Genomic DNA, 25575 nt, shown 5'->3' on the forward strand with positions numbered 1-25575 from the left:
TTTAACCCTGAAAAGTGCGAGGTGATGCATTTTGGACGGACAAATAAGGCAAGGGAATACACAATGAGTGGTAGGACCCTAGGAAGTACAGAGGGTCAGAGGGACCTTGGTGTACATGTACATAGATCCCTGAAGGCAGCGGAACAGGTAGATAAGGTGGTTAAAAAGGCATATGGGATACTTGCCTTCATTAGCCGAGGCATAGAATATAAGAGCAGGGAGGTTATGATGGAGCTGTACAAAACGCTGGTGAGGCCACAGCTGGAGTACTGTGTGCAGTTCTGGTCGCCTCACTATAGGAAGGATGTGATTGCTTTGGAGAGGGTGCAGAGAAGATTCACCAGGATGTTACCTGGGATGGAGCGCCTCAGCTATGAAGAAAGACTAAACAGGCTGGTGTTGTTTTCGTTGGAGCAAAGAAGGCTGAGGGGGGACCTGATTGAGGTGTACAAATTGATGAGGGGCATAGATAGGGTAGACAAAGAGGAACTTTTCCCCTTAGTAGGGGGGTCAATAACAAGGGGGCATAGATTCAGGGTAAGGGGCAGGAGATTTAGAAGGGATTTGAGGAGGAACTTTTTCACCCAGAGGGTGGTTGGAATGTGGAACTCAATGCCTAAAAGGGTGGTAGAGGCAGGAACCCTCACAACATTCAAGAAGCATTTGGATGAGCACTTGAAATGCCATTGCATACGAGGCTATGGACCAAATGCTGGAAAATGGGATTAGACTGGACAGGGATGGATGGGTGGCGCAGACATGATGGGCCGAAGGGCCTCTTTCTGTGCTGTAAAACTCTATGACTCTATGACTCTATGACTCACACTGTCACTCTTCTCTTCTCACTCCCAGTGCACACTGTCACTCTTCTCTCCTCACTCCCAGTGCACACTGTCACTCTTCTCTTCTCACTCCCAGTCCACATGGTCACTCTTCTCTCCTCACTCCCAGTGCACACTGTCACTCTTCTCTACCGACTCCCAGTGAACACTGACACTCTTCTCTCCCACCTCCCAGTGCATATTGTCACTATTCTCTCCCCACTTCCCGTTCAAACGATCACTCATGTATCCGCACTCCCAGTGCACACTGTCACTCTTCTCACCTCATTCCTAGTGCACACTGTCAATCTTCTCTCCTCATTCACAGTGCACACTGTCAGTCTTCTCTCACTACTCTCAGTTCACACTGTCGCCCTTCTCTCCTCACTCCCAGTGCACACTGTCACTCTTATCTCCTCACTCCCAGTGCACACTTTCACTGTTCTCTCCTCACTCCCAGTGCACACTTTCACTGTTCCCTCCTCACTCCCAGTGCACACTGTCACTCTTCTCCCATCCCTCCCAGTGTACACTGTCACTCATCTCTCCTCACTCCCAGTGCACACTCTCACTCATCTCTCCTCACTCCCAGTTCACACTGTCACTCTTCTCTCCTCACTCCCAGTTCACACTGTCACTCATCTCTCCTCACTCCCACTGCACACTGTCACTCTTCTCTCCTCAATCCCAGTGCACATTCTCACTCTTCTCTCCTCACTCCCAGTGCACACTGTCACTCTTCTCTGCTCACTCCCAGTGCACACTGTCACAGTTCTCTCCCCACTCCCAGTGCACACTGTCGCTCTTCTATTCTCACTCCCAGTGCACACTGTCACTCTTCTCTCCTCACTCCCAGTGCACACTGTCACTCTTCTATCCTCACTCCCAGTGCACACTGTCACAGTTCTCTCCCCACTCCCAGTGCACACTGTCACTCTTCTATTCTCACTCCCAGCTCACACTATCACTCTTCTCTCCTCACTCCCAGTGCACACTGTCACTCTTCTCTCCTCACTCCCAGTGCACACTGTCACTCTTCTCTGCTCACTCCCAGTGCACACTGTCACTCTTCTCTTCTCACTCCCAGTTCACACTGTCACTCTTCTATCCTCAGTCCCAGTGCAGACACTCACACTTCCCTCCTCATTCCCAGTGCACACTGACACTTTTCTCTCACCATTCTCACAATTAATTCTGTCACCTTGGTATAGTGTAATTAAATCAATACTGGTGTTGCACCTTCCCTCTTCTAAGCTTGAGCCTGGTTCTGGAGCTGGTGGCAAGCTCAAAATCTATGATCAGAATTCAGTTTATCTATTCCCTTAAGAACTTTGAACACTTGAATAAGATCTCTTCTCAGCCTTCTTCAGTGTAAACAATCGTAGGCTCTTCAAGCTCTCCTCATATCTCAGATGCTTTAATCTGGGTATCAGTTTGCTTATCCTCTTCCACACTGGGTGACGTTACGGTAGTATGGTGACCCGAATTGTACACCGTACTCCATGTGTGGCCATACCAGTGCCTTGTACGGACTCATTCTCACTTCCTGGGATTTGTGCTTTAACCCTCTGGCTATACATCCCATGATCCTGTTAGCATACTGTACGCTGCAGCAACATTTACCCCTCAGCCAACACCACCAAAAACAGATTATCTGGTCATTTATCTCATTGCTGTTTTGGGGACTTTGCTTTGTGCAAATTGGCTGCCCTACATTACAACAGTGACTACACTTTAAAATTACTTCACTGGATGTGAAATGCTTTGGGACATCCTGATGTCTTGAAATGCCCTATATAATCCATGCAGAGACATGTGAAGTGATGCAGTTTGAAAGGAAGAATGAGGAGAGGCAATATAAACTAAATGGTACAATTTTAAATGAGGTGCAGGAACAGCGAGATCTGGGCGTTCACATACACAAATCTTTGACGGTGACAGGACAAGTTGAGAAGGCTGTTAAAAAAGCAAACAGGATCCTGGGCTTTATAAATAGAGGCATAGAGTACAAAAGCAAGGAAATTATACTAAATGTTTATTAATCACTGGTTAAGCCTCAGCTGGAGTATTGTGTCCAATTCTGGGCACCACGCTTTAGGAAGGATGTCACGGTCTTAGAGCGGGTGCAGAGGAGATTTACTGGAATGGTACCAGGGATGAGGGACTTCAGTTATGCATAGAGACTAGAAAAGCTTGGATTGTTCTTAGAGCAGAGAAGGTTAAGGGGAGATTTAATAGAGATGTTCAAAATTATAAAGGGTTTTTATAAGGAGAAATTGTTTCCACTGGCAGGTTGGCCTGTAACCAGAGGACACAGAAACAAGGCTCTGTGGATGTTCAGTCATTGAATATGTTCAAGACTGAGATCGATAGATTTTTGAACACTAAGGGAATCAAGGGATATGGGGATAGGGCTAGAAAGTGGAGTTGAGGTAGAAGATCAGCCATGCCCTTATTGAATGATGGAGCAGGCTCGAGGGGTCGTATGACCTACTCCTGTTCCTGCTCCCTGGCAAAACAACCAGGGAGGAGATGAGATATTTTTTACGCAGCGAGTTGTTATGATCTGAAATGCACTGCCCGAATGGGTGGTGGAAGCAGATTCAATGGCAACTTTCAAAAGGGAACTGGACATATACTCGAAAAGAAAAAAAATTGCAGGGCCACGGGACTTGGGTGTCCTTGTACACCAGTCACTGAAAGCAAACATGCAGGCGCAGCAAGCAGTTAGGAAGGCAAATGGTATGTTGGCCTTCATTGCAAGAGGATTTGAGTACAGGAGCAAGGATTTCTTACTACAGTTATACAGGGCCTTGGTGAGACCACACCTGGAGTACTGTGTGCAGTTTTGGTCTCCTTACCGGGCAGGAACCGGGAGGAGCGGGAAGTCGGCGTAGGACCAAGGGGACACAAGACCGGGAAGTCAGCGAAAGACCAGGGAGGTAAGACTAACTGGTAAGTACTTTCCTCAAACCTTCCTAGAAAGTAAAACCAAAACTAGTGGGATTTGGTTAGTTTAAAAAGGAATAAGAGGAGTACAGTATACATTGGTCTAAGTAAGCTTCGGGAAAACAAAAGTCGATAAATAAACTAAAACTAGAAAATTAAAAAGTAATATAAGGGTTAAGTCATGGCAGTAGAGCTCGGACCTGTGTCATGCTCCTCCTGTAACATGTGGGAAATCAGGGACGCTTCCTGTGTCCCTGACGACTATGTGTGCGGGAAGTGTGTCCAGCTGCAGCTCATGTGGGACCGCATGACGGCCCTTGAGCTGCAGATGGACTCACTTTGGAGCATCCACGATTCTGAGAGGGGTGTGGATAGCACATTTAGTGAGTTGGTCACACCGCAGGTTAAGGCCAGCGTAGACAGTACATGGGTGACCAAAAGGCAGAGCAAGGGCAGGAAGGTAGTGCAGAAATCCCCTGGGGTTGTCTCCCTTAGCAACAGGTTCACCGTCTTAGGTACTGTTGTCGGGGGGGGTGACGCATCGGGGGAAGGCACCAGCAGCCAGGCTCATGGCACCATGACTGGCTCTGTTGCAAAGAAGGGAGGGAAAAAGAGTGGCAGGGCTATAGTAATAGGGGATTCGATTGTAAGGGGAATAGATAGGGGTTTCTGTGGTCGCGACCGAGACTCCAGGATGGTATGTTGCCTCCCTGGTGCAAGGGTCAAGGATGTCTCGGCGCGGGTGCAGAACATTCTGGAGGGGGAGGGGGAACAGCCAGTTGTCGTGATACATGTTGGTACCAACGACGTAGCTAAAAAAAGGGAAGAGGTCCTACAAGTAGAATTTAGGGAGTTAGGAGCCAAGCTAAAAAGTAGGACCTCGAAGGTAGTAATCTCTGGATTACTACCAGTGCCACGTGCTAGTAAGAGTACAGAGAACAGGATAGTTAGGCTAAATACGTGGCTTGAGCAGTGGTGTAAGAGGGAGGGTTTTAAATTTTTGAGGCATTGGAACCAGTTTTGTGGTAGGTGTGACCTATACAAAAGGGACGGTCTACACCTGTGCAGAGATGGAACTGATGTTCTCGGGGTAATTTTTGATAAAGCAGTTCGGGAGCATTTAAACTAGTATGGCAGGGGGCTAGAAACCTATGTAGTGAAATAGAGGAAAGTGAAAGGCAGACAGAAATAAATGGTAAAAGGGTGAGGAACAAAAAACAAAGGGCCAAACTAATTCATAAAAAATGTGAGCATAAAAAAAGCCTGAGGGTTTTATACCTTAATGCGAGAAGCATCAGGAACAAGGTAGATGAATTAGCTGTGGAAATAGAGGTTAATAATTATGATCTAATTGGGATTACGGAAACATGGTTGCAGGGTGAGCAGGGCTGGGAGCTTAACATACAGGGGTATTCAGTATTTAGGAAGGATCGACAAAAAAGAAAGGGAGGAGGGGTAGCATTGCTAGTAAAAGAGGGGATAAATGCAATTGAAAGGAAGGATATTAACTCAGTTAATACAGAATCTATATGGGTGGAGCTAAGAAATAGCGAGGGGCGAAAAACATTAATAGGAGTGGTATATAGGCCTCCAAATAGTAAAATAGAGGTTAGGGAGGGCATCACGAGGGAAATTAGAGAAGCGTGCAATAAGAGCACAGCTGTCATCATAGGTGACTTTAACTTACATATAGATTGGACTAGCCTAATCAGTAAAAATAATGAGGAGGAGGAATTCCTTGAGTGTTTAAGGGATGGTTATCTGGATCAATATGTCGAGGAACCAACTCGGGAACAGGCTATATTGGACTGGGTACTGTGCAATGAGAAGGGACTAATCAGTAATCTTGTTGTACGGGGACCCTTGGGTCAGAGCGATCATAACATGATCGATTTCTCACTCGAAATGGAGAGCGAAGAAATTGACTCAGAGACTAAGGTCCTGAATTTAAACAAGGGGAATTATGATGCCATGAGACGGGAACTGAGTAGGTCTGATTGGACAACGTTCCTGAGAGGACTGGAGGTAGATAAACAATGGCAAACATTTAAAGATAGAATGACAAAATTGCAAAAATTGTTTATACCAATCTGGCATAAAAGGAAATCTAAAAAGGTGACTCAACCGTGGATAACAGGGGAAATTAGAGACAGCATAAAATCCAAAGATAGGGCGTATAAAATAGCCAAAAAAAGCGCCAGAGCGGAAGATTGGGAACAGTTTAAGATAGAGCAAAGGAGGGCAAAGGGCATGATCAAGAGGGGCAAAATAGCTTACGAAAACAAGCTGGCGGAAAATATAAAAACTAACTCCAAAAGCTTTTATAAATATATCAAAAGGAAAAGACTGGTGAAAACCAAAGTTGGTCCATTGCAGTCAGATACGGGGGAATATATAATGGGAAATAAGGAAATGGCAGATCAACTAAATGCATACTTTGGGTCAGTCTTTACGAAGGAAGACACAAAAAACCTCCCTGGGATATCGGGAAAAATAGGGACATTGGCAAAGGAGGAACTGACGCAAATCAATATCTCTAAGGATATGGTGTTAAGGAAGCTAAAGGGATTGAAGGTGGACAAATCCCCAGGGCCTGATAACATGCATCCTAGGGTACTGAAGGAGGTGGCCCTAGAGATAGCGGATGCACTAAGGATGATTTTTCAGAATTCATTAGACTCGGGAACAGTGCCGATGGATTGGAGGGTAGCTAACGTTACCCCACTATTCAAAAAGGGGGGTAGGGAAAAAGCAGGTAATTACAGACCTGTAAGCCTTACATCAGTTGTGGGCAAAATGCTGGAGTCCATCATTAAGGATGAAATAGCGGAGCACTTAGCAAATGGGGACAGGATAGGACAGAGTCAACATGGATTTACAAAGGGTAAATCGTGCTTGACTAATCTATTGGAATTTTTTGAGGGAGTAACTGGTAGAATAGATGGGGGAGAGCCAGTAGATGTGGTGTACCTGGACTTCCAAAAGGCCTTCGATAAGGTCCCACATAAAAGATTAGCATGGAAAATTGAGGCTCATGGGATAAAGGGGAAAGTTTTGGCGTGGATAGGGAACTGGCTGTCAGATAGAAAACAGAGAGTTGGAATAAACGGCTCATTTTCTGAATGGCAGGCAGTAACAAGTGGGGTACCACAGGGATCTGTCCTGGGCCCCCAGCTGTTCACAATTTACATTAATGACCTGGATCAGGGAGTCGGATGCAGCATTTCCAAATTTGCAGACGACACTAAACTAGGAGGTGGGGTGGGCTCAGAGGAAGAGACCAGGAAGCTCCAGAGCGATTTGGACAGACTGGGCGATTGGGCGGATAAATGGCAGATGCACTATAATGTGGACAAGTGCGAAGTTATCCACCTTGGGTGCAGGAACGGGAGGGCAAATTATTATTTAAATGGCAATAGATTGGGAGAGGGGGAAGTACAGAGAGACCTGGGTGTTCTTGTACACCAGTCACTGAAGGCGAGCATGCAGGTGCAACAGGCGGTCAAGAAGGCAAACGGTATGCTGGCCTTCATAGCAAAAGGGTTAGAATACAGGAACAGGGATACCTTGCTGCAGCTGTACAGGGCACTGGTGAGACCACACCTCGAGTACTGTGTACAGTTTTGGTCGCCTCATCTGAGGAAGGATGTTCTTGCCATGGAGGGGGTGCAGCGGCGATTCACCAGGCTGATACCAGGAATGGCGGGAATGACCTATGAGGAGAGACTATGTAGTTTAGGGATGTACACACTGGAGTTTAGAAGATTGAGAGGGGACCTCATAGAAGTGTATAAAATTCTGACAGGTCTAGACAGACTGGATGCAGAAGGAATGTTTCCCTTGGCGGGTGAGAACAGAACTAGAGGACATAATTTAAGGATAAGGGCTAAACCATTTAGGACAGAGATGAGGGGGAATTTCTTCACTCAGAGAGTGGTGAACCTGTGGAACTCATTGCCACAGAGGGCAGTGTACGCCAGCTCATTAAATATATTTAAGAGGGAATTAGATATATTTCTACGGGCAAAAGGGGTTAAGGGTTACGGAGAGAAGGCGGGGACGGGATACTGAATTAAAGGATCAGCCATGATCTCATTAAATGGCGGAGCAGGCACGAAGGGCCGAATGGCCTACTCCTGCTCCTATCTTCTATGTATCTATATGTACCTAAGAAAGGATATACTTGCCATAGAGGGAGTGCAGCGAAGGTTCACCAGACTGATTCCTGGAATGGCAGGACTGTCGTATGAGGAGAGATTGGGTCGACTAGGCCTGTATTAACATAGAAACATAGAAGATAGGAGCAGGAGTAGGCCATTCGGCCCCTCGAGCCTGCTCCACCATTCAATGCGATCATGGCTGATCATCCAAATTCAGTACCCTGTCCCTGCTTTCTCCCCATATCCCTTGATCCCTTTAGCCTTAAGAAATATATCTAACTCCTTCTTGAATATATTTAATGAATTGGTCTCAACTGTCTTCTGTGGTAGAAAATTCCACAGGTTCACCACTCTCTGGGTGAAGAAATTCCTCCTCATCTCAGTCCTAAATGGCTTACCCCTTATCCTTAGACTGTGACCCCTGGTTGTGGACACCCTGCCATCTGGAACATCCTTCCTGCATCTAGTCTGTCTAGTCCTGTTAGAATTTTATAAGTTTCAATGCGATCCCCTCTCATTCTTCTAAACTCTAGCGTTTTACTAGAGTTTAGAAGAATGAGAGGTGATCTCATTGAAACATATAAAATTCTGACAGGGCTAGACAGACTGGATGCAGGGAGGATGTTTCCCCTGGCTGAGGGTCTAGAACAAGGGATCACAGTCTCAGGATAAGGGATAGAACATTTAGGACTGAGATGAGAAATTTCTTCACGCAGAGGGTGGTGAACCTGTGGAATTCTCTACCACAGAAGGCTGTGGAGACCAAGTCACTGAATATATTTAAGAAGGAGATAGATAGGTTTCTAGGCACAAAAGGCATCAAGGGGTATGGAGAGTGGGAATATAGTATTGAGATAGAGGATCAGCCATGATCATATTGAATGGTGGAGCAGGCTCGAAGGGCCGAATGGCCTACTCCTGCTCCTATTTTTCTATGTTTCTAAGAGCAGGGGACTGGGATTAATGGGATATTTCTTTTGAAGAGCCGGCACAGGCACGATGGGCCGAATGGCCTCCTTCTGTGTTGTTCATTCTATGATAATTCATGCTGCTGACACTTGCTGCTCTCAGCTCCAAGCTGCCCTTTAGACACTGTGTGGAAGGTACTGCCAGTGACAGTAACTTTCTGTTGAAGTGTCAGTGTGGGGATGCCTTTCATTTAGTATTTAATTACAAATAGTTGCTTTATTTATTTTACTTTGAGTCTGTACTTTTTTTTAAAAGAAACTCTATACAGTTATTCTTTTCTATAATTTTAGAGTATGTTTATTCAGATCTGTCTGCGTTTCTAAAGGATTTATTTCTAATTAAAAAGTGGGTTTGCCGCTTGCCCCCGGTGCCGGCCCTTGACTCGGAAGCAGGATCCGGGCGGGTCCGAGCTGCCAGGACGGAACGGGCCGCCTCCTTCCCACTTTCTAAAGGTCTCCTCCTGCTGGCAGGCAGCCTCCCGACAGCAGAGCCGAGCCCAGCCGTGGACGCCGCTATGTTGGAGCTGACACCGGACCGAGAGATTCTGTGCAAAGAGGGGAGACGCGGCCTCTCCATCCGCCGGCGCTGGAAGCTGTTGGCCGGGCTCTGCTTCGCCCTACTGGTCGCTGCTTACATCGGGCTGGTGGGATACTTCGCTGTTTACAGGAACTTCTTCCCAGGTAAGAGAGAGCCTGTTGTCCCGGGCATCTCCCGCTCCCAGCAGAGCCGCCGGAGGGGATCGGGAGATACAGTCGGCAGGAACAAATGCTCGTCAGCGACTTGTTCCTGTTTGTCAAATGTTGCTGGGTGACGATGTAGCCCAGTGCGTCCGAGGTGTGAAAGTACTGGGACTTCACCTGTGATGTTACTAATGAACCGTCATGATAAAGACCGCGAGTGTCCCTTTAACAGAAGCCAGCGTCTCAATCCTTCACTGTCTCACATCTGCACTGACAGATCGAGAGACTGGCTCATACTCACAGACTGACTCTCTCTCTCACACATACAGGCACAAACAGACCAGCTCACAAACACAGTCTGACTCACACAGACAGGCTGGTTCACACACACTTAGACTCACACACATAGGTGCATAGACATACACCCACAGGTACATGCACTGGTAAGTACATAATATGCTAAAGTGATCAAGTTGCAATCATTGTTAAATATATTTTACAAATTAAACATTTACAACAGGCTTTGTTTTCACAAAGCTAATCTATAACTTGTAGATGTTACAGGGTGGTGAGTTTGACTTGTTCATTTTTGAAAAATGTGACACATGAATAACTGGATGCTGGAAGGAGACTGGTGAGATGGTTCTGTGGGTTTGCAGCAAATTACAATTTGCAGACATCAATATTCATTCCAGAGATGGGTCTGGAACGACTATTAATTACTAAATAATTAACAGACTGAAGTTGTCAGCCCTCTCCTCCCTCTCCTGAGGCATTGACTCATGCTGGGGCAAAATTCTACATGTACAAGGCACCATCTGGTATTCACCCATACTTTGCATGTTAGCCTTGATTGTAAGTGTTGGCAGGTTATTTAACTATGGAAGGCATCACATTCAGTTTGATCCTGTCCTCACCTGATATATACACTTTCTAGCAGAGGTCCACTGGATTGTGACCGGGAGTGGGAGCCCTGCTGGTTTTTTTTGGCCCTCGCTAGCCAACTAAAAGCAAATATAGCACCATCGCACTGTGGTTGACATCAGCTAACCCTGAGACCTTCTGGTCTATATAGTTCAGTATTACATTGCCTTTGGAAGGATTTCTAATGAACTTCCAACTTGTCCACTGTCCACTGAACACTCACTGTGTCGCTTTGGTACCAAATCAGTGCACTTGTAGCCTGCTCCAGCATTCTCAACAAGTCTGTGCCAGCTGCAGTAACACAGCAGGAACTGACCTGGAGTCTCTGAATACAGTGCACACCAAGGTATTGCGACAGGTATTGAAGCTGGCCAATGTAGCCTAAGCCCAACTGCCCTCCGGCCAGTAGAATTGTGCCAGTAAGACTGGGAGCCCGTGTGACTGGGCGAGCTGGTGCTCTGGTTACAACAGAAGCCCAGATGTAACCATGTGTCCCTTGCGATCGTGTTGTGTTCACTCGTGTAATGGAGACATTAAGCTGAAGCCAAAGATATCAGAAGAGAACATCACTGAACTATATAGGCCAGAAGGTTTTAGGGTTAGCTGATGTCAATCACAGTGCTATGGTGCTATATTTGCTTTTAGTTGGCTAGAGAGGGACAAAAAAAACCAGCAGGGCTCCCACTCCTGATCACAATCCAGTGGACCTCTGCTAGAAAGTGTATATATCAGGTGAGGACAGGATCAAACAGAATGTGATGCCTTCCATAGAAAAAGCTGGAAACACTCAGCGAATCAGGCACAACATCTGTGGCGAGAAGTGGCAAGTTAACGTTTCAGGCATAACCCTTCATTAGAAGAACTGATAAAGGATTATGTCTGAAACATTAACCTACCACCACTTCTCTCCACAGATTTTGTGCCTGACCTGCTGAGTTTTTCCAGCATTGTGATCCCTCTGACCGCTTCCTCTGCTTTTTATTAACTTGTTTATCCCTATGATAACAGTCACCATATTCTAGAAAAGCAGTTCAAACCAGAACAATGGGACTGACCAGCTGTCCTAGAATAATCTGGAACAGAATGAAGAGCAACGTGTATTCAAAATAAACTGCCACTAATGCTAAGTCTAGGAATACAAAGGGTTGGAAATGATTCTTCAATTGTACAGAGCCTTGGTCAGACCCCATGTGGAGTACATCTTGCAGTTTGGGCACCGCACCTCAGGAAGGACATATTGGTCTTGGAGGGGATACAGCGCAGATTCACCAAAATAATACTAGGATTTAAAGGGTTAAATTGTGAGGACAGGTTGCCTAAACAAGGCCTGTATTCCCTGGTGTTTAGAAGGTTGATTTGAAGGTAATCTAATCGAGGTGTTTTAGATGATAAAGTGATTTGATGAGATAGATACAGAGGAACGACATCCCCTGGTGGGGGTGTAAATGAATAGCCATATTCCAAGAGATACACCATCCTATGAACGGAATTTTGACTTTATTAAAACATGAAAACTAGGTTTAAAAATCTAAAAGCCTCAACGACACAAGCTGTAAACAGAAATACAGGCTTCTGAGATAAGATGGTTGTTGACACAAAGCTGTAAACACCATACAAGCTTTTGAAATGGGAATTGGTTGTTTAAACTGAGACAATGGCCCTATTGAAGCAAAGGGTTGGAGTTTCCAAGAAGTCTGCAGTTTGGGAGAAACACAATACCATTACCCAGTTTAAAGTGTTATAAAACAACTCTTCGAACAGAAACTCAGAATACTAAAGAACCATATGCCTTCATAAATATCACATCAAATGAAAGACAGGAGACATAATTCTTAATACAACCAATTGAAGTAGCTAAGAAATGCATGGAGCACCCTAGTTGAAGTGTTTTTGATCTATATAGTGTGAAAGGTACAAACAGAAGACTTTGTAAATATGACTTCAATAGATTCACCAAGCAATCACATTGGGCTCGATTTTCATTGTGCTGTGGAGTCAGGATTGGAGGCATGTGGGGGATTAAAATCCTGAAATCAGGGGTCCCGACCCCATCCCGTCCCCAACCCACCTCCATGCCAGTTTCAAAGGAGACGCCCCGCACTGGGACCCGCCTACCCGAGCGGGAAGGGATTAGTGCCAATTAACTGCTTGTTAACAGGTAGTTAACAGGCAGTTTTTAGCCTAATCCCTATTTTTAAGGTTGAACTGTGGGACCAAACCACGCCAAGTTAGAGGAGTCGGGTTGAAGGGCTTGGAGGGGTCGAGATGTCGGTGTTCAGGTGAGTGATGTGTGCATGAGTGCAAAGGTAAGTGTGTTTGGTGTATCTAAAGTGATTAAAGAAGTGTAAATTACCTTTTCTATTCTTTTCAGCCTTCCTTCCTTTAGGTTCCGAGAGTTCCTCATCTCACCAGCACAGAAAGCAGAATGGCTGCGAACTGTCAAAAAGTGACAGCCTGCAGTTTTCTGTGCAGGAGAGATTTCTAACTGAGTCTGTGGAGAAGGACTCAGGTTAGAAGTAAGACTGTCAGTGTTTGACAGCTTAAACAGCTGTGAAACGCTGATATTTCATCTGTCAAAATCTCTTGACAGATGAAATTTCAGTCTGTGACGTCAACTGTTGCCGGGTGGCCCTTAATTGGCTTGCTGAACCCGCTGGTTGACAAGGTCAATCAAGTTAAAATCGCATGGATTGGCTGCATCTCGATGGAGGCGGGTGTTAGATACGTGTATTTTTGATGTTGTGTGTCCTTCAATAACTAGACACTAGACTGCAGGAACAATCAACAGGTATTTACTGGATGAGGGTTACTCTAAAACTAAACGTACAGATCCCTACTCAGGGTTTATATACAGGTGTGGTCACTGCCGGTACTACAGTATACAGGAGCTGTAAAAAGTAGTTCTCCCCTTAAAGGTACATACACTACAATTCCTCCCCTTTTAGATTGACAGTACCATAACATTCATTTAACAATTAACACTTTTAACATGCACATTAACTGAAAATAGTCCATTTATAAATTCAGTCTTTGGGGCGGCTTCCTGATCCTTTCTGGATAGCGCCTTTCCTGAGTGTTTTGTTCTTGGTGCGGAGGCCCCCTGTCGTCAGTTGGTTCATCAGCTTCCGATGCTACTGTTTCTGGGGTAGATGCTACCTGTATGTCGGGTTCATCACCAGGTGCGCGAGACATGGGGTTGACTCGTTCCTGTGACTCTAGGATCTGGTCGACATGGCGTCTCACAATGTTCTCCCCAACATCCACTGTGTACATTAGTGGCCCCTGCCGTGTGCATATCGTTCCTGGTTGCCATTTCTCTGTTCGGTAGTCGCGGGCCAAGACTGGTTGCCCTACATTGAAGCTCCTTGTCGGCTTCTCATTGATGTGCTGGAATTGCTTATTCTCAACATCTCTTCGTACATTTGGTCTGAGCAAATCCAGACGAGATCTCAACCTTTGGTTAAAGAACATCATGGCCAGGGTCTGGTTGGTGACTGCATGTGTCGCATTTCTGTAGGCTAACAGGAAATTGTCCACCTTATGCTGCAGTGGAATGTCGTCATCGCACATGACCCTTACTGCTTTCTTAAAGGTTTGTATGAACCTCTCAGCCAATCCATTTGTGGCTGGATGATATGGGGCGGATGTGTAATGCCTTACCCCATTCCTTTTCATGAATCTTCGAAACTCTTTGGACACAAACTGTGGTCCGTTATCAGAGCAAATCTGCTCTGGCAAGCTGTTCCTGGCAAATATGGTCCATAGGACTGCAATAGTTTTCCCCGTGGTGGTGGACGACATTTTGATCACCTCAGGCCACTTCGAGTGCGCATCCACGGCTATTAGAAACATTGAGTCCATGAATGGACCAGCAAAATCAATATGCACCCATTGCCATGGAGATGAGGGCCACTCCCATGGGTGTAGAGGGGCATGTGGTGGTGCATTTTGGACCTTCTGGCATCCTGAGCAGCTCTTTGTCAGGTCCCCGATTTGCTGATCGATCCCCGGCCACCACACACAAGCCCTAGCAAGGCTTTTCATTTTCACCCCTCCCAGATGGCCTTCGTGAAGCTCATTGAGCACTCTCTCCCTTAACTTGGGTGGAATTACCACTCGGGATCCACACATCAAGGTCCCCTGGCATACTGACAGCTGTTCTCTTCTGGATGAGAATGCTGGCAACAGTGAGTCGCCATGTGTTGGCCATCCCTTCACCGTCAAGTCATATACCCGAGACAGTGTCGGGTCATTTCGGGTCTCCTTCTCTATATCAGCGTTAGTTACTGGCAAGCGTTCAATTATAGTCGAATGAAATATTTCGACAGGGTCCACTGCTGGTGCTTCTTCCGCAGTAGGCAGTGGCAGGCATGATAGCCCATCAGCGTTTCCATGCTGTTTCGTGCCCTTATACTCGATTTCATATTGGTTCGCCCCTAGAAAAAGCGACCAACTTTGTAGCCGTTGCGCAGTCATCACCGGCACGCCCTTCTTTGGATTAAAGATGGAGACAAGTGGTTGGTGGTCAGTCAGCAAGGTGAACTTCTGCCCGTGCAGATAGTGGTTGAACTTTTTCAGTCCCCACACTAGGCTGAGGGCCTCCCTGTCAATCTGGGCGTAGTTACGCTCGGCTGAGGTTAGTGACCGAGACGCAAAGGCTACCGGCCTCTCCGAGCCGTCCGGGAACTTGTGTGACAGCACCGCTCCAATGCCATAGGGTGATGCATCACACGCCAACCGAATTGGTAGTGCTGGGTTGAAATGAGCCAACACTTCTTTTGATGTGATCAATTCTTTGCACTTCTGGAAAGCTCGTTTACATTCGTCATTCCACTTCGAAGGTATCCCCGTTTGCAGTAAGGTGTTCAGTGGGTGTAGTAACGTAGACAAATTCGGCAAGAACTTATGGTAGTAGTTCACCAGCCCGAGGAACGACCTCAGTTGTGACACATTTTCCGGTGCTGGAGCCTTGACTACTGCCTCAATCTTGTCAGGGGACTTATGTAACCCCTCTTCATCAATAACGTGGCCACAATATGAGATCTGCTTCTGGAAAAACTCACATTCGGAGCCCATATTCCTTCAATCTAGTGAGCACCTGCTCCAGGCTGGCAAGGTGAGCACTGTCATTTTCGCCCGTGACCAGGATGTCGTCCAAATAACACTGGGTCCCTGGAATCCCTCGCAGGACTTGATCCATTGCCCTTTGCCAAATAGCCAGAGCTGATGCTACCCCGAACACCAGCCGGTTGTATTGGTAGAGACCTTTATGAGTGTTGATCGTGAGGTACTGTTTCGAGGCTTCTTCTACCTCCATTTGCAGGTACGCCTGGGCCAGATCAATCTTAGTGAAGCGTTTCCCTCCAGATAGCGAGGCGAAAATATCTTCAATCCGCGGAAGCGGATATTGTACTATGTGAAGGACTGGGTTCACTGTCACCTTAAAGTCCCCACAGATGCGAACTTTCTTTGGTTCCCCAGGCGTATTACTCAACGACCTCTTCATTACAGGAACGATGGGTGTGGCCCACTCGCTCCAGTCCACTTTGGACAGTCCTCCTGAACGTTCCAAACCTTCCAGCTCTGCTTCGACGGCTGGGCGGATCGCATAAGGCCTTAAAAAACTTTGGGCTTGCATTTTCCTCTATTTTGATCGTCGCTGTTATGCCTTTTAGTGTTCCAAGTCCCTCCTGGAACACTTCTTGTGCGTCAGTTAGCATTTTTGACAGTCGTCCAGGTGTGACGTCGTCATCCTTTTTGGCATCTACAGTCAGTGCTTGTATGGAATGCCAATCTAGCTGTATCTTCCGGATCCATTCACGTCCTAGTAGTGGTGGTCCTCCATCTGGCAATACATATAGGTCCATTTTTGATGTTTCCTTACCATTATATACAACGTTCACCCTTATTTTTCCTTTGGGGTAGACTTTTTGCCCCATGTACGTCTTCAAGACAATCTCTGTATCTCTCAAGGGTATATGTGAGAATAGCCGCTTGTAGTCCCTTCGGTTTATGACTGTTAGGGCTGACCCTGTGTCCAATTCCATTTTCACTTGGACTCCAGCTATCTTGAGCGTGACCCAGATAGTTTGATGATCCTCCGTTTGGATCACCTTATGTACCTTCTTGTACTTCTCCTGTGGAGATTTCTTGCTGCTGGTTTTCTTTCCCGACCTGCAGACTCTTGCTATGTGTCCTACTTTTCCACACTGTCTGCACACTTTGTCCTTAAACCAGCAATCATTATGGTCGTGTGTTGTTCTGCCGCAGCGATAGCACTTCACTGTTCCATATGACATTTCATTTGTGCCATATTCTTGCAGTCTCCGTTGTATCTCTGCAGCGCCCCGTGCGGCTGCTTCGTGTGATACTGCCATGCTGAAAGCCTTGTCCAGCGTAAGATCCTTTTCTGCTAGAAGCCGTTTCTGGGTTCCTTCACTTTGAAGCCCACACACAAACTTGTCCCTTAAAGTATCTGCTAGTCCCGTTCCAAACTGGCAGTGTTTCGATAGCTTGCGCAGTTCCATTAAATACTCAGCATTACTTTCATCTTTATACTGGTTCCTTTTGTGGAACTTAAATCTTTCTGCTATCAGCAGCGGTGTGGGGTTTAAGTGATTCTGTAGGATTGACACTATGTTTCCAAAATCCTTATCCACTGGCTTCTCTGGGGTTACTAGGTTTTGCAGTAAGCCATACGTTTTTGCACCCATGGAATTCAACAATACCAGCGCTTTCCTCTCATCTGGCACTTCATTCGCCTTGCAGTACACTTCTGTGCGTTCGACATATGTCGTCCAATCTTCGACTTCATTGTCGAATGCTGTGATACTGCCACTCTTCTGCATCCCTGGGTGTGGTTAGACTGGGTCAAAATGGCATTTTCCCGTGCTTTCCCTTCTTCTTGCGGCTCAAAATGGCGTTTTCCCGCGCTCTCCCTTCTTCTCCGCTGCGGCTCAAAATGGCGTTTTCCCACGCTCTCCCTTTTTCTCCGCTGCGGCTCAAAATGGCGTTTTCCCGCGCTCTCCCTTCTTCTCCGCTGCGGCTCAAATGGTGTTTCCCATGCTCTCCCTTCTTCGCTGCGGCTGCTCGGCCCTTGAACACCGGCTGCGCTCTGCGCATTTCCCTTTCTTCCCCGCTGACGCTGCTCGTCCCTTGAACACCGGCTGCGCTCTGCGCATTTTCCTTCACGCCTCTCTCTCTTCTCCCATCGACGCCGTTCGGTCCTGAACACCGGCTGCGCCCTGTGCGCTCTACCCTCTCTCTTCTCCCGTCGACACCGCTTGGTCCTGAACACCGGCTGCGCACTGTGCGCTCTACCCTCGCTCTTCTCCCGTCGACGCTGCTCGGCCTTTTCTGTGCCGTTGGTCGGCTCTAGCCGCCGCTGTCCGGGAAGGGTCTGCACCGTACCTGTTGCCAGCCCGTTTCGCTGGACCACCGTGACTGGAGAACCAAGCCCAGCTCTCAACAGCCTCCCCTGCGATGCTCAAATCTCTGCTCGATGACTGGGCGGTTGCTCGTGGTCGACGCCCGTGCTTCTGGCCTCAACTTTCTTCCACTGTTCTCCAGGAGCGAATCCCTGGGAGGTAATGCAGAGTTGCAGGTAGGTTCGAATCTGCCTCGTCGCCACTGTTAGATCCGTGTATTTTTGATGTTGTGTGTCCTTCAATAACTAGACACTAGACTGCAGGAACAATCAACAGGTATTTACTGGATGAGGGTTACTCTAAAACTAAACGTACAGATCCCTACTCAGGGTTTATATACAGGTGTGGTCACTGCCGGTACTACAGTATACAGGAGCTGTAAAAAGTAGTTCTCCCCTTAAAGGTACATACACTACAGCGGGACTACAACCCCGAAAGTGGTAGTCCCGCCTCCAACCCGACTTCTGAATGAAAATCCTGCCCATTGTGTTTGTATTGAACTTGGAACAGTTATGAGACACTAAGTCTGGCTTATAATCAGCGAAGGTGATTTAGAAATTGAATGAAAGAACTTCATAAGAATGGCATCAAATAGATACATCTGTCACAACCATTTTTTATGATAAAATTTGAACACCTAAAGGTAGAGACAGGATTCTGCAAGTTAACAGCTGAACTGACAGTAAGATTAGAAAGAAGTCAACAGAAAGAATGGCTAGAGATAATTAGCTTACATCAGCAGAAAACTTCAAAGGATATACCACTGAGAAAGTGTATAAAATATAGAACTTTTAGATAGGATGTCAGAAGTCGCTGAAAGGGGCAAGCGATTCTCTCACTCTTCAGAGGCAGGCTCTGTAAGTTTTTAACTCTTTGAGTCTCGGGGATCAAAAGGTACTCTTATTTGATTTTGGTGGATATCCTAGATTAAGAAAGAAGTAGAAATGTAAAAATGTAACGGAGTTAAGATTTGAGAATAAGGATCTCTGAGAATAAGAGGTGTAAGCTATTTGTTTTTAGAACTATTAATGTTGCGACTGAATTCACCAGCTGTTAAATAGATGTCGGTTCTTTAATAAATCTTTATATTTTTAGAATTGTCTCACAGAGTACTTCTGTATCAAACTCACGAACTCAATCTCTGTACACTCTTTGGTGAGGAGTTACAGAATTCTGGGGGAGTATTCCGGACCCTCATAATATCCGGAAGGTTACAGTCTAGTTAAACTTATTAAAGTGCTATCTGGAGGACGGTAACATCTTCAAGTCGTTCCTTTCCTTTAGAGAGAGATAGCCTGGACCTTTAACCCAATTAAGTGACTTATAGAATTCGGCTATCTCTAACTTTAGTTGAAGGTGAGCGTCTGGGGAATATGCCTGATCTGGAGTAGCCCAAAAAGGGCTAGGACTGTAATTACCCCTTCAGGGGAATCAAGAACAAGGGGACCAATTTTTAAATTAGAGCTAGGCCATTCAGGAATGAAATCAGCAGCCACTTTTTCACACATAGGGCAGTGGAAGTCTGAAACTCTCTTGACCCAAAAGGCTGTGGATGTGAGGATAATTAGAGCATTCAAAACTGAGATGGACAGATTTTTATTGGGTAAGGGTATCAAGAGATCTGGAGTTGAGGCACAGATCAGCCATAATCTAACAGAATGGTGGAACAGGCTCGAGGGTCTGAATGGCCTACTCCTGTTCCTATGTTCTCTCTGCATTTTATGAAGCAGATTCCAACAGCAGTGTGCTGCCATCTCTGTGTTCTCCAATGGAAGTCTCAGAGAGAAACTATCCCATATGCTTGCTGTAAACAATGGTAATCTTTTTGACCCATGCACTGAATACACAGTTAAATTCTAGTAAATGCACACAGATCAAATCCAACTGCTCGAACCTTTTGCATGTGTGGACTTCCAGTAAGGACAGGATTGGGCTTGGTTGTGATACTGCCCGTGTTTTGATAGTGCACTGACACTAACTTTCCAAATTCACATATGAAGAATGCACACGTGTTTATTGGGGTACCAGAGGGCTGCAGGTTCCTATAGAATCATACTGCTACAAGAGGCAGCACATTCAGTGAGAGGATGGGAGACAATTTGCTGCGGGGAGGGACGAAATTACACACCATGCACATTGAGTAGGCAATGTCATTCCTCACATTGACTCAGCAATATTCCATGTACCACTTTGCTAAGGACAGTGAGGTAGCTGAGTTCTAAGTTGTTATAGTGATATGATGGGGATACTCTAGTGGAAGCGCCAGTCTGTAATTGTTTGTAGAAGTATTCTATAAAATAGCCTGATGTTAAATCACTGACAATACTCCAGTGTATCCAATGCATTGTATCACCATAGAATCATACAGCATAGAAGGAGGCCATTTGGCCCTTTGTATCTATGCTGGCTCTTTGAAAGAGCTATCCAAATAGTCCCACTTCCTCAGCTCTTTCCCCTAGCCCAAACTCATATTGATAAATTCCAATAGGTAGCCTATTAATAGAAGGGTATTAGCCAATGACTCTTCCCTTCACCATTATGCTCACATCCAAAGTTTAAATTGGGATCTACTGTTTTATGTTTAAGATTTTGTACATATCTGTATATATACCTAAATCAGCTCTCTTCACATTGCTATGTAACTCAGTCCAAAGGTATTGATTATAAATCCAACCAAAACAGTCAAGAGCAGGATTATAAATAAATATTGAATGAAGTGCAACTTCCTGCCACAGACAACAACAATTTGCATTTATATAGCGCGTTAACATAGTAAAACATCACAATCTACTTTACAGGAGCTTTATCAAACAAAATTTGACACCAAGCCACATAAGGAGATATTAGGACTGGTGACCAAATGCTTGGTCAAAGAGGTAGGTTTTAACGAGCATCTTAAAGGAGGAGGGAGAGGTAGAGAGGCGGAGAGGATTAGGGAGGGAATTGTAGAGCTTAGGGCTTTGGCAGCTGAAGGCACGGCCACCAATGATGGAGCAATTAAAATAGGGGATGCGCAAGAGGCCAGGATTAGAGGAGCGCAGATATCTCGGAGGGTTGTAGGGCTGGAGGAGGTTACAGCGATAGGGTGGGATGAGCTCATGGAGGGATTTGAAAATAAGGATGAGAATTTCAAAGAGCAAGCAAACACAAAGGTGTATTACTAACATTATTTAATTTAACTACAATTGCAGGATATGGCCAATGCCATCACAAGCTTAAGTATTGGTGATTACAGTAGAGGTAAATTGAATCTTAACAATTTATAGACTTTAGACCATCATAAATATAAGCTTCACGATATCTCAGCATATAATGTCCATATTACTGAAGGGATTATGTGAGTTTACGTTCAAAGTTCATATACAGTGTATCATTGGTAAGCCTCCAGTATCAAGGCTATCTCTTGGCTTGTAAGCATAAAAAAATTACAGCCTCTCCTGAAGCAGCAAACTGATTGTCGTGTTGAACTGTGCTGTTCTTCTCAATGATGCTCTGGGGGTCACTTCGGGACAACTCAGTGACAAACTGCCGTCATCATCATCTTTCTTCAGTCTTCATTCTTCTTAATTTAGCTAAACTGACACATGCTGTAAATCTTTCAAATGACTGTTATACAGTGCTTTCTTCAGTGCTTAAAACTTATACTACTAGCACTTAGCGCTCTCAGTGTTCTATGTATTTGGCAAGTGCTGTGCAATGCACACTCAGGTGAACAGAATCTAACTTTAAAAACCTTAATTCCATGTTTGAATCCCTCCAATCAGGTGTCCGGCCCAGCCACAGTATTGAAATGGCCCTTATCAAAATCACAAATTACATTCTTTGTGACTGTGACCGTGATAAACTATCCCTCCTCATCCTTCTCATCCTGTCTGCAGCCTTTGACACAGTTGACCACACCATCCTCCTCCAATGCCTCTCCTCTGTCATCCAGCTGGGTGGAACTGCCCTTGCCTGGTTCCATTCTTACCTTTCGAATCATAGCCAGAGAATCACCTGCAATGGCTTCTATTCACACTGCTGCACTGTTACCTCTGGAGTCCCTCAGGAATCTATCCTTGGCACCCTTCTATTTCTCATCTCTATGCTGCCCCTCGGCAACATCATCCAAAAACACAATATCAGATTTCACATGTAATCTGACAACACCCAGTTCTATCTCAATTCACAATTCACAATTCAAATCGCTTTATTGGCATGATAAGTTACATCTTATGTTGCCAAAGCATCAGAATACATTTATGGTTTAGCACATAAACGCAGTTCTATTCATACAGTGTATAAACAGGTATATCCCTGAGTGTATAAATATACATTCGCATTGTTTATATATATTCTTTTCTTAGTTTACTGGTTGTCCCTCTGTTCATGGCAAGCTGTAACATAGTGTGCCGCCAGTGTTATACAGCTTCTCTCCTCTCCCAGTAGGAATGGGAGTTTTTGGTTGTCATTCAGATTTCTGAAATCAGGGCATATTTGTGAGAATTTTTGGTAGAAATTCTCCCTGATGCCCTGATATTTTCCACAAGCTGTGAGGAAGTGCATCTCTGTCTCCACCACTCCCTGACTGCAGTGAGAGCATATCCTGTCCTCTCTTGGCAGCCTGGTCTGCCTGTGTCTGCCTTTTTCGATCGCTAGGCTATGTTCGCTAAGTCTGTACCTTGTCAAGGTTCTTCTCAGTTTGTTATCCTTTACCATGGTCAGGTAATCAGCTATGTTGTATTGTCTGTTTAGGGCCAAGTAGCAACTGAGTTTGCTTTGGGTTTTTGTTGTTTCTGCCCAATATGTCAGATATTTTTCCTTTTGCTTAGCGACGATTGTGTTGGGTCGAATTCTTTGTGTTACCCTGTCACTGTCCTGGGGCTGGTTATTGTTAGTATTGTTAGTAGTTACTTCACTGAGTCCCAGGACTAGTTGACTGAGGGTATTCTTCTTTATGGTCAGCTCTTGGCATTTCAGGGCGTCGTAGTGATAGCATTGGGGATTGCTCATTTGTAGGTGATTCCAAAATTTGGTGGCTCTTTTTTGGATAGTGATTATTAATGGATATTGGCCTAGTTCCGCCCTGCATGCATTGTTTACTGTTTTCCTTTGAGTCCGGAGGATACTTTTACAGAATTCTGCATGTAGGATCTCAATTGGGTGTTTGTCCCATTTTGCAAATTCTTGTTGAGTTAGCGGTCCCCATACCTCACTGCCATAGAGTGCAATTGGTTCAATTACTGATTTGAAAATTTTGAGCCAAATGCTAATTGGGATTTCTATTTGGATTGATTTTTTGATGGCATAGAAAGCCCTTCTTGCTTTCTCCTTCAGTTCATTCACAGCCAGTTTGAAGTTTCCCGTAGAACTGATTTTTAAGCCCAAGTATGTGTAGTTAGTGGTTTGTTCAATTTTGGTTGTTCCTACTGTGAAATTTATTTTGGGTCCCTGATGTTTGGATCTTTGCTGGAACACAAGGACTTTGGTTTTTTGGGGATTTATTGTCAGGGCCCAAGTCTGGCAGTACGACTCCAGCAGGTCCAGGTTTTGCTGTAGCCCCTCTTTAGTAGGTGACAGCAGAACCAGGTCGTCTGCATAGAGGAGGAATTTAACCTTGGATTCATATAGGGTGAGGCCGGGTGCTGTAGATTGTTCAAGTAGTTTTGCCAATCCATTTATGTAAATATTAAAGAGTGTCGGTGAGATTGGCGAGCCCTGCATCACCCCCCGCCCCTGTGGGAAGTATTTTGTTTGTTTGTCTCCAATTTTAACTGCACATTTGTTGTTTGTATACATTGATTTAATTACATCATATGTTTTCCCTCCTACCCCGCTCACCCTATCTCACCACCACCTCTCTGGACCCCTCCACTGCACGGTGGCATAGTGGTTAGCACTGTTGCCTCACAGCGCCAGGGACCCGGGTTCAAATCTGGCCTCGGGTGACTGTCTGTGTGGAGTTTGCACATTCTCCCCGTGTTTGCGTGGGTTTCCTCCGGGTGCTCCGGTTTCCTCCCACAGTCCAAAAATGTGCGGGTTAGGTTGATTGGCCATGATAAAAAATAAAACAAAATTGGCCCTTAGTGTTAGGGGGGATTAAATACGTGGGGTTACGGGGTTACGGGGATAGGGCTTGGGTGGGATGGCTGTCGGTGTAGGGACCGGGTGCTAGGGTTTGGATGATCAGCCATGATCTCGTTGAATGGCGGAGCAGGCTCGAAGGGCTGAATGGCCTACTCCTGCTCCTATCTTCTATGTTTCTATGTTGTCACACTGCTTGTCCGACATCCAATTTTGGATGAGCAGAAATTTCCACCAACTAAATATTGGGACGACTGAAGCCATTGTCTTTGGTCCCCACCACAAACTCCGTTCACTGACCACCGTTTCCATCCTTCCAAATGTCTGAGGCTGAACTAGACCGTTTGCAACCTTGGTGTTGTGTTTGACCCTGAGCTGAGCTTCTGACCACATATCCGCTCCATCACCAAGACCGCCTACTTCCACCTCCATAATACCACCTGACTCCGACCCTGCATCAGCTCATCTGCTGCTGAACCCTCATCCATGCCTTTGTTACCTCTAGACTTGACTATTCCAATGGTATCTTGGTCAGCCGCCCATCTTCCACGCTACAAAAATTTGTGCTAAAATACCCACCCTTGTTTTCAAATCCATCCATGACCTCACCCCTCCCTATCCCTGTAACCTCCTCCAGCCCTTCAAGCCTTCAAGATCTCTGCGCTCCTCCAATTCTGGCCTTTTGCGCATCCCAGATTTTAGTCGCTCCACCATTGGCGGCCGTGCTTTTAGCTGTCTTGGCCCTAAGCTCTGCAATTCCCCCTTGAACCTCTCTGCCTCTCCATCTCTCTCTCCTCCTTTGAGATTCTACCACTTTGACCAAGCTTTTGGTCATCTGTCCTGATATCTCCTTCTGTGGTTTGGCATGAAAATGTTGTTATTGATATCGCTCTTATTAAGGGCCTTGGGAAGTTTTGAAACATTAATGGAACAATATAAATGTACAATAGCAATATAAATGTAAGTTGTTGTTAAACTACCATAAAAAAATCCCACTTCAGTCACTTAATTGAAGGCCAATTTGGTTACATATACCCTTTTTAATGTGTCGTTCCAGTACATTGGCATGTGAAACCTCAATTATCTAGAGAAGCAGTAGTAAATGTTTGGATAAGCTGTTAATCAATATTAATATCTTTAAGAGGTGGAAGTTTACCCCTTTGATGTGTGAGCATGTAGTTCCCATGTGTCTGCCGAGCTAAGACTCCTACTGTGCAATTAAACCGTCAAGTATCACAAGGAGCCATCTTCTCTCAGTAGCCGAAAACATTCTCCCTTTGGTTAACTAACACTTCAAATCACCAATGTAACGATCCTGGTTTCAATTGCTTAGAATTGAGAAACATGCTGAATCTAACATTGCAGAAATATTATGGCCTAGAAATTCACTATAGCTCCGTTTAGCGCCCCGGAAGCAGTCGCAGCCGCCTGCCGGAAATTCAGTTGGCGCGCCCCAGAGGGAAGCGCGGCGCTACTGGAGGCGCCCCGCATCCCTCTTGGGGCGCTGCAGCTGAATATCGCTGTGCAACACAGCGCGCTGTGGTACTGCAGGCCTTCCTCCCCTTCTTAAAGGGGAGGGGCC

The 25575-nt window shown here is 45.7% G+C and overlaps 1 protein-coding gene across 1 annotated transcript in view; it reads left to right on the plus strand.

The window, feature by feature from the left end:
- The first annotated feature begins 8883 nt into the window (after positions 1-8883).
- The window catches only part of fam151a (family with sequence similarity 151 member A), an 83514-nt gene continuing 66822 nt past the window's right edge, over positions 8884-25575 (plus strand). The window contains exon 1 of the mRNA XM_085982489.1: positions 8884-9579. Coding sequence (XP_085838615.1) covers positions 9414-9579 — 166 coding nt within the window. The 5' untranslated portion in view covers positions 8884-9413. The remainder of the gene's footprint in view (positions 9580-25575) is intronic.

This window comes from Somniosus microcephalus, chromosome 3 (assembly GCF_052327205.1).
Source record: "Somniosus microcephalus isolate GS21.2 chromosome 3, FLI_Smic_1.0, whole genome shotgun sequence".
Taxonomy (NCBI): Eukaryota; Metazoa; Chordata; class Chondrichthyes; order Squaliformes; family Somniosidae; genus Somniosus; species Somniosus microcephalus.